This window comes from Mytilus galloprovincialis, chromosome 2, assembly GCF_965363235.1.
Source record: "Mytilus galloprovincialis chromosome 2, xbMytGall1.hap1.1, whole genome shotgun sequence".
Lineage (NCBI taxonomy): Eukaryota > Metazoa > Mollusca > Bivalvia > Mytilida > Mytilidae > Mytilus > Mytilus galloprovincialis.
The window spans coordinates 44146183-44156765 of NC_134839.1; the positions used below are offsets into that span (position 1 = coordinate 44146183).

The 10583-nt window shown below is 32.9% G+C and overlaps 1 protein-coding gene and 1 long non-coding RNA gene across 2 annotated transcripts; one reads left to right on the forward strand and one right to left on the reverse strand.

The window, feature by feature from the left end:
- Nucleotides 1-511: 511 nt before the first annotated feature.
- On the reverse strand, nt 512-1967 carry LOC143063645 (uncharacterized). Its single transcript, XR_012975069.1, has 2 exons — nt 1618-1967; nt 512-713 (listed from the first exon to the last, which is right to left on the reverse strand). It is a non-coding gene; the product is annotated as an uncharacterized LOC143063645 (long non-coding RNA).
- A 5645-nt stretch (nt 1968-7612) lies between these two features.
- LOC143062260 (uncharacterized) lies at nt 7613-10382 on the forward strand. The gene has a single exon (XM_076234007.1). The coding sequence runs from the start codon at nt 7666-7668 to the stop codon at nt 9670-9672; it is 2007 nt and encodes a 668-aa protein (XP_076090122.1). The 5' UTR covers nt 7613-7665; the 3' UTR covers nt 9673-10382.
- Nucleotides 10383-10583: the final 201 nt, after the last annotated feature.

Here is a 10583-nt window from a genome sequence, read left to right on the forward strand (position 1 = left end):
AATATAGCTCATTAATTGCCAAAAAAGTGGTCTTCCAACTTGGATGAAATGACACATTTATGTCAAATGATAGTAAAAATTGGTTCTCATCCCTTTAATCATGGAAGTATTATATTGACAGGAACTACTACGACCCGACTTCAAACGGTTCATCTGCGATGCCGCGCCCAATTTAATGACATGTTAATTAACTTGAAACATGGCACTATATTAATACACCAGCGTGTGGCACATTGCGATAAAGTCATGTGTCGGTTGTTTCCGGGGTACGGAAATGCACGAAGAAAGCGGATGTTGTCATAAATCCTAAAAAAACAGTTTATACACACGTGTATGAATGAATGTGAACGAGACATACAATCATTAATTCCAAACAAACACTTTGACAATGGATGAATTTGAGACAGATAATATACCCGATGATTTTTTTTCCTCACATTTTGAAAGTGAGATATATTGTTCGTGTAAATCGGATGATTCGTCACATCTTATCGAATGTAAAAGCAAAGAGTGCAAAATAAAATTTTATCACATACAATGTGTTGGATTGCAAATTGGCAGCGATGGACCCTTGGATTGAATATCAATGTTTAGTGAGAGTTTAATGTCTCTAGCATATTTTGATTTTTCGTATGGTAGGTGGTGCGCAGTTCTCTTTTCTGTAGTTCCACATAAACCGTACAGTTATAGTCTGGGTCCATTATTTACCATATCTGTTGACAAAAAAAGACTATATTGGATTTGTTTTAAAGGGTTGAAGGGTAGAAAAAGCACATCATAAGTTGTGATTGAAAGTTATTTGTCTTACGTCCAGTGGCATGTATTTCATTCATATTCGGGACTGTACATATTGAAAATTGAGCCGATTTAATCAAGATTTAAAAAAAGACAATTTGATTATAGAGCAATTATAAGACTTACTCCAAATCCAGGGTTGGTATAACACCATGTTAAATAAGGCTTTACGTATATCATTATATATGAAATATCCTGACTGCCAAATATTATACACCACTGAATTCTGATTTCATGGACATGTATATGTTAAGTGCACTGTAAAACAGTTTCAGTTTACGTTTTTGATATAGATATTAAACCTTGTTTTTTAAGTGCATATATAAAGTATAAGATTTACAGTAGAAGTTGATAACTTTAAGATTTGTCCTTGTGAGAAAACAATACTCGGGTCATAAGACTTTTTTAAAATCTTAGCTAGTATATATATTGGCATAGTCATACATGTTCAAATGATAAAATACTGACCATGGCTTTATATGATCGGAAAGGTCTTTCAATTGCGGGTAGACATGAAGTTTTTATATTCACAATTAAAAAGATATTAACCAACATCATATAAATAGCTACACAACGAAGTGAGATCTCTGTTTTCTTCTGCTGTATTTTGTTGATGTTGGTACTTGTTCGATTAATTTTCGTATTTTAAAACTGGAAATTTCTACTTTCCAGGATTATCCAGTACCTTAACTATATAGACTACTCGAAACTTCACAGTATTTATTTTTATCAAATTTATTTATTTTTAACCGGCGGTAACCGGAACACACCTTAATTACGACTTAAACTTAACCCACAAACTAATGAAATATTGTCACTCACCACTTCAAAACGTTGTAGTATTCAAAGTTCTCGTCCGATTTTCTTGTTTTGTACATCAGTCGATTTGTTTTGAAAAATTGAATAATTCTGAAAGACCACAGACGAGATTGAAATAAACAAAGGGGTTTTCCGACAGGTATTAGAGATAACCTTTCGCAATAAAAACCACGTGATGATAAGAAGTATGTCTGGTCAGTTTAGGACGGCGGCATCGCACATGGTCACAAAGGGCTATTAACGATAACATACTAATTAGTCAGTTTCCATATCTTTTCTACAGAGCTCCCCGGGTTATAAATAAGTGCTAATAAATCGTTGTAGTTCCTGTCAATATAATACTTCCATGCTTTAATGAACCATATACAATCTCCAAAACCGTATCTTAGATTTTTGATATATGCCTCCAGTAAGAAGATATATTGATTTAACTGCTGGGTGCCAAACCTCATTTCACCTTTCATCTTTGGAGAACTATAAATTCATTTAGAAACAAATTATCCAAAAACATTGTAGAAAATACACTCTTCAATCATATATATAAAAGTCAAGCCAAAGGGGGTACCCATAAAGTTTCTATTTTCATTTTTTCCTTACATTTCTCAAGGATTTGTATAGTGAGAAGGATTGGAATCTCGCGGTATCTCATTAGTTCTCGCGTATCGTGAGAAGTCGTAAACTCGCCACTTATACCATGATACTCGCTTGTATTGTAAATATCCGGTTTTATCGCTTGGTTAACAACGTTATGAAAATACACATGGTAAGCTACGATCTTACGATCTTTTTACGATATTAGTTTTGTGTAGACTTGCCGATAAAACAATTCTTATTTCTCTTAAATTACAAAGTGATAATTATCTAAATAGATCAAAAGGAAAAGTTGGCGTTTATAAAGTTTGTTTGTGAAATTTTCGTATTAAAATTAAATTAAGTTTGTAAATTTGATATTCATCCCGGAAAAAGATAAAAAATATTGAGTTTTCCCCCTCATGTGACCGCAGTTTTGGTAGTCATTTATTATCTTCATAATAATCATTTACTCAAAGAGGAAGATGAAATAATTATTTGATTGTCACAACTTGTTGTTTGACTTTCTGTTTTTTTAAATAGTTCTTTGTTTTTTATTAATTATGCAAGGAACTGTTTGTAATTGAAATATACTTTTGTGGTGATTAGATTAATTAGTGAAGAATATATATAATTAAATAAATTACAACCTTTAATCTCAAAACATAACATTTAATTTAAAAAAAAATCAAGATGATTAATTAAATGAAGTCTTTGATCTCAGTATCAGAACAAGCTTAGATATATTATAAAATGGAATATTTAGTTATCAACTTTCAGTTCAAATTATTATTCAATGTTACAACCATGTCAGATTTTTTATCCTGGGACCAAGATATTGACCTTTATCTTTTGTTAGGTGAATATACTGAGTATGATCCAGAACCCAGTGACAGTGATGAAGAATGTTACATTGCCAAAAAGAAAAAGTCTGAACCTGTACCAGATACATGTATTAAACCTTCATACACTTGTCCTGTTTGCAAAAAGACTCTGAAAACAATTTCAGTCTTCCGTGGTCATGTCCAGAAACAACATGGACAGAATTTGAGAGCAACAGACCATCGCACACATGCAGATAGTAAACTACCTAGCACAGTCCGTGACGCCTTAAATGAAAGTTCATTTGCTGAAATATTCACTACAGCTTTGCAGTCCAGTTTGTCCAACATTGCTAATGATCCATTTACCACCAATGACAGCATAACAGACATTGCAAATTTGTGAGCAATTCAGCAGTAGTGCAAGACATTTTGTTGAAATATTTTCAGCCGATATTTGTTGAAACTACAAGCAACATATCTTCCTCATGTGACAAAGAGCAAATGTTTCGCCGTTTACACATAAGTAGAGTAAAGCCAGAATTGACAAACACTTTTCACTGGCATTGTCCATCTCACTCATTGAACCATACCAACTTATTCCTACAGATGGTACATGAGGATATTGTTGGTGAAATTTTTAAAGTTCAAACAATGACAGCTGTTCAGAAATCAACATCAAACCAGGAAAAGTTAACAGAAAATGACCAAAGCATTCTGTATTATATTGCTGGTTACACCATTCGTGCCCTACAGAAGAGATACACCAGGTACTCTACTAAGAAGTTGTCCGTCATAAATAAATTTACAGACAATTCTTCAGGCGTTAACTTTGTGAAACAATATGACAAGTGGTATAAGACACAAGACCGTGGTGGCCTTCAGAAACCATCAGATTCCCTGTTCTTATTAATCCGTGAATTAGAGACAATTATTCGCAAAACAGTTGAACCTTCATATAGTGCTAGTTCGCTTCTTATTGATCCTTTAAAAGAAGCTATGATGGAAGGGTTCATGGTAAAACATTATTGTGACATTCTTATGCAAGGTGAAACTGCAGATATTGTGTCAGCTATAACTGAAGACATCATTCATTTGTTTTTAACCATCCGTGGCTTCGCTGTTACTCGTATAGAACGCAATAAACTGACCAAGAAAGCAAAATCTCAACCCTCATCCAGTCTAAGACAAGCCTTAAAGGAGAAATCTTTAAACTGTTGACACTGTGACATTTAGTTTTGTTCTGTTCATACATGAAATATAATTATTTAAATTGTTTCCACATGATCTTGATGTAACTGTTGTATGAATATTTAAAAAAAAGTGAAATGTGTAAATGTCTTTTTATTTATTGTCTTTCATAACACTGCTTTACAACTGTTACTCTAAAAAATATTTCAATTGACCTTTAAAAATATGTTATACAGGAGATGTGAGGTATAAACATGTCAATATTAAAGACAGCAACCCAACAACCAAAGTAACTGAAAGAAAATTTAGCTGCAATCCAACTACAAAACTTATCTCATACGGCCTACACTAAACAGGAACAATATAAGGTCTTCAACAAATGAGGGACGAAATGAATTTATTTGTATCCACGACAACCATCAATATTCTGTCAATATAAGATAATAAATAAGAACAATTGTGGTACTTAAACCTAGCACATCAGGAGCAAAACAAAGAAATATGACAAATATAAATACAATTTTGGTGTCAGAACATTGAACTCTGGTGGATAGTTGTCTCATTGGCATTCATACAACTCTTATTTATATATCCTTGTCCCTTGGATTCTTGTCTCATTGGGAATCATGTATCATTTCTTATGACGACCACAGCAAAACACAGGAACTCATGAACATGAATTGAACACTACTAAAGTATCAGGGACACATACAATTATATGTACATGTATGTAAATTTATCCAGGATAGCTTTTAATAATAGAGATTTGTTCTTGCTGAAAGTTTTATTTTCACACAACAAAATGCACAATATCAAATTATAAATCAAGCATGTGACAAACATTGAACATTTTCTAACTCTCTCAATTTCTACACATTCATAAAACAATGAAAAAATTTTGTACAAATATAGATTGGCGCAATAAAAAAAACAACATCATATATTACACGTTATACACAATTTATTTCACATATTTTTTGTTTCAAAAACTACATACCTTAATTACCTTTTTAGACAGAACCATGCGAGAGAAAAAACACTTCACTAATAAGCATGTTTAAAAAAAAAGTGTTGAATATTTGTTCCTGTATCTTTGAAATTAATTAACATTGAAAAGTTAGAAATAATTAATTATCAAATGCATAAAGATTTATGAATTACTATTTACTGTATTGAGTATTGTATCTGGTCCAAAAACAAAAAATCTTTCATATAAGGTAAATATTATGATGACAAACATGACAACATGAAATACATGTAGGAACACAACAAATAATCACAGACAGTGTTGTCTCAAATTTGCACACACAAGATACATGTACAACATTGTACAATGCATGTTAGTAAAAAATTTCCATACCCCACCAGACAAAGAAAAACTCTATCAAATGCAAGGACTCAACTAAAATTCAAAACTTGTCTATTTTTATAACTTTTTAGTGAACCCAATTACTGAGAACAAAAAAATAAATATTGAAAATTGCACCCTTACAAATGTTTTCTCAATTTCATAAGCATCAACCTGACCAATGCTTAACTAAGACTATTTTTAGTTTAAGTACTATAAAGGATACCTGCAATCATACGTGTACAATTGTACATACATGTATGTACCATATGCATGTGTACATTTCACCTTTCAAGTTTACATGAAAATGTTTACAAACTACCAAACACTCATATACTGCTATTAGAATTGCATAAATAATACATTATTTGGAAATAAATACATATGACAAGTATACATCATGTACATGTAAATTAAACTTGTACAAAAAGACTTCCTGCATTATTTACATTAAAATGTTTTGCGCTTTGGTAGCGAAGTGTTATCAATCACAAAGTTCCTGTCTCTCTGGTTACTGACATTTCCTCGTTTGGGTGCCAAAGCTTGAGCTCCAACCGCTCTCATGGAGGTCATCATATGACGAACATCATTCACTGTAGGGTTGTTATTGTCCCCAACCCTGTGTCGGTAGTGTCCAAAATGTTGCTCCAAGGGATCTTGGTTAAAGTGATGTGTGAGGACAAACTTTGCGCCAGATTCTAATAGAAATTTAACACAGTCTACAATTGAAAACACACTGATTTTAAAACCTGTCAATGTTTGATGACTCAATTGCATTCCTTTGCGTTGTTTCCTTGAAAAATTACCAGCTCTTTGCATCACTGATTGTTCCCAGGAATCAAAGTACTTAATAAAGTCTACTCTCAACCACTGTAATCTTTCATCATTGACTGTTGTGTATTGATCAAGGTCAGGATTTCTCTTATTTCTACCTTCATATAAGTTTCTTACATTCAAACAATCAAAAAATTTGTTCATAATTCTGATGAAATTAACTGTCTCGGTTACATTATCTCCATACATCATTTCAAGGGCATTCGCTACTGTGGAGCTCAAAACTTGTGCTGCAATGTTGACTTTCATGCAACCGTAGGTTGTCATGTCAAGGTGACTTCTTGTCAATTTAGGACACGGACTGTACAGTGATAGTTCACAATGGTCTTCAAACAATTTCAACAGATGCATCCACGAAATATCTTTTCCATCTTTCCACATTTTTCTGGTGTTTTTGTGGGAATATGAATTGCTGAAACAGTTTCTAGTTGTTTTCACAAGATGGGGAACATCTGAGATGAAATAAAGTTTTCTTTCGTCATCGGCATAAGGATTGGTTGTGAAAAGCAGGAGCAACAAGTATTCAACAAGATAAAGATGAAACATGCCATCAAAATAAAATGGCAGATGAAATTCTACAAACCCAAAGAGAATCAACATACCAAGTTGATGACATTGCAATCTACACAGCAACACAAATGAGTGTACAGGAAGCAGCATTCAATGAATTTGTCATGACTCACCACGAAAAAAAACTTGATGATCTTCTTTTCTTGAACGGTTATGAAAGGAAGTCTGTAGCCCCAGATGGAAACTGTTTTTTTTCAGTCTGTATTGCATCACATTTCAAGCTCTGATTCAGTACAAAATTTCAGGCAAACAATTTGTAATCACATCACTGACAACGCTGAGGAATATGTTGGATTTTTTGCTATTTCAGACATGTCAGAATCATTTGATGAAGAGTCAGAATCATTTGATGAAGACATTGCCTGGATCGATTTTAGACAAGAGGTGGACTCACTAGCTATCAATGGAAGTTGGACAAGCAAGACAGCTGATCTTTTGCCACTTGCTGTAGCAAACTGGAGTGGAAGAACTATTAAAATCTTTACAAGCTTATCTCATAGACCAATTTTGGATATAACACCAACATTGCATCACGAAACAAAAGGCGATCCAATCACTTTGGCTTATATTTCATCCGATAATACCACTATTTCTGAACACTATGATGCCTGCACTAAAATTCGTAAAAAGAACGTGTTTATTCCGAAGATTAGAGAGCCAGAGTTAGAAGATGGACAAAAACAGCAAGAAGGCTTGGCACTTCCAGATGAAAATATAATGAGGGGAAATGAAACAAATGAAGACAAAAACGATAGTCAGGACACCGAGAAGGAATATGATTCATTTTATCAAAGTCCTAAAGATGATAGCTTTGAAGAGCCTTCTAACACTCCTCACAAACCAAAGAAAAAAGGTAGACCTAAAGGAACACCTCCAAGAAAAGCTCCAAATTTTATTACACCACCAAAAAAGTCTTTATTTAGAAAACGAAAAGCGACCCCTGAAACATGGAAAAAGAATATTAGGAAAAAACTTAGACTTTCAGGAAAGGAGTATATTTCAGTGAAAGGAACTGTTGTTGAAGAAAAAAAAGTAAAACCTATAGACTGTTCAAAATGCACTTTTAAATGTAGTTTGAGCATAGACGACGAGCATAGGCAGCAAATTTTCAAAACATTTTGGTCTCTGGACACCAACGACAGAAAGAAGGATTTTATCATCGCTAACACAACGCAAAAGAAAACCAGAACATATTTAGATGATAACAACGAACCTGTTAAAAAAAAGAAAAATGTTCACAGATCGTACTCACTAAACGTTGATGGAAACCATGTCAAAATATGCAAGAAGTTTTTTTTAACAACTTTAGGGATCAGTGAGACCTTTGCAAGCAATGCATTGCAGAATCAACAAGATGGCGTTTTTATTGGAGAAGATAAACGTGGCAAACATATGCCCCACAACAAAACAACCAAAACAGCAATGGAATTGGTAAGACGGCACATAGAGTCCTTTCCTGTAGTAGACGGACATTACACTCGCAAAGATTCAAATCGGAAATATTTGGGAGCAGACCTGAATATAAAACGAATGTACGAGTTATACATAGTACAATGTAAAGATCAAATTCCTGAGAAAGACATTGTCAGTCAAGCTGTGTATAGGAAAATTTTCAATGAAGAGTATAACTTTTCTTTTCATGTACCAAAAAAGGACCAGTGTGCAGTTTGCACAATCTATCATCAGCGAAACAATGAACGGACTCTTACAAATGATATAAAGAAAGCATACGATAAACATCAAGAAAGAAAAATAAAAGCCAGAGAAGAAAAGAAAAAAGATAAAGAGTCAGCAAAGAGTTCACCTGAACTTTTTGTGGGCACATTTGATCTGCAAGCAGTATTGCAGACACCATGCAGCTTAGTTAGTCAACTGTATTACATGAGAAAGTTAAACTGCTACAACTTGTCCATTTACAATTTGGCAAATTATAAGGCAACATGTTATCTTTGGTCTGAAGTAGATGCGCAAAGAGGGTCCTGTGAGATTGGTACATGTCTCTATCTGCAACTTTTATCCATGTCATGTTCTACCACCCATGATATATTTTATTCTGATGCCTGTTCTGGACAAAACCGCAATCAGTTTATTGCATCGTGTTTGTTACATGTAGTTAATACTCACCAAACAATTAAAGTTATCGATCACAAATTCTTGGAAAGCGGTCACACTCAAATGGAGTGTGACAGCATGCACTCAGCAATTGAATTTGCCAAAAAGAAAACCGAAATATTTGTGCCTCAACAGTGGGCAACAGTGATGCGAATGGCCAGAAGAAAAGATCCTTACATGATTGTGCCCCTAAAATACGGAGATATATATGACTTTAAAGATCTTTCAAAGAAAAATATGAAATTCAGAAAAGAAGATGTTAACGGCAAAAAGATCAAATGGCTGAAGATAAGATGGCTAAGGTACACCAAAGAAAACCCAGACTGCATTTTATTTAAGTACAAGATGGATGATGAATTCTGCGAAATGAAAGTCTCCCTGACATCTACAAGAGGAAGGTCAACTGAAGAGTACCAACTTATAAAGAAATACACGTCACAACAGTCTATTTCAGCTGCAAAGAAAAAAGATTTAGTTGGGCTTTGCAAAAAAGGAATCATTCCTTCTGAATACCATGAGTATTACAAATCATTACCAGCTAACATAAATGTGAAAGACACTCTTGCTGAAACGGACGTTGAAGAAGAAAAAAATGACTCTTACCAGGATTAGACATGTTAGATATGACAGTTGTATGACATTGGATATTTAAAAGACCAGAATGCTGTATCGGGATATTATATCTCTGTTTCAATTTCGGTTTCCAAGGATTTTTCAAACTTACATGTTTGCTTTATTTTGTTTTTGAAAAAGAACTTCAAGAAAGAAATTATATATTTTTGTTAGTCAAGTGTATATACAATTTCAATTACTATAACTATTAAAAAAAAACATTGTTTTTCTGAAAATCATCACTTAAAATAGTTAAAAATGGATCAAATATGCATTATCTCTCAAACATAAATGTGCTCATATTTTTTTCATTTTTCTTGTGCATTTTATACTTTTCCTGTGATGATAATATTGTTTTTTTTTTTATCTTACTGAGATAATATGAAATCTAAATGTAGATTAATTTTTGACAAATCGATATTCAAATGAACTGTATCTTACACATAACGCAAAATGGTACTTTACTTTTCCATTTTATTAAAATGATAAATGATCTTATATTGAATACATTTTATTTTGCATTTCTAAAGATAGTTTTTTAATTATTTCCTCCAAACTTAATTCATGTATATTTTCTTGCGTTTTCTGGTCATATCAAATTGTAGATTATTAAATTGATTCTTGAGAACTAGAAAGAATTATCTGACAGCAATATGTAATTGCATTACAAACACATGTTGATTCTATAAATAAATGTTTTAGCAATGCGTCTTATCAGTTGTAACTATAACCTGTCGTTAACATCTGGCATTAGTCAAAACAAATAAAGTATGCCTACTAAGTGTATATGATAAAGAAGTGTTTATCAAATTGTATGCTGAAATGGTTATTATGGGATTATGTTTCTTTAATTAGACACGTATTGATTTACCTTTTTGCAGAAAATTGGGCATGTTAGGTAAATAATAAAT

What these genes read in the sequence shown, in the direction of transcription:
- LOC143062260 (XM_076234007.1), top strand. Translation starts at nt 7,666, where the DNA reads ATGAGGGGAAATGAAACAAATGAAGACAAAAACGATAGTCAGGACACC.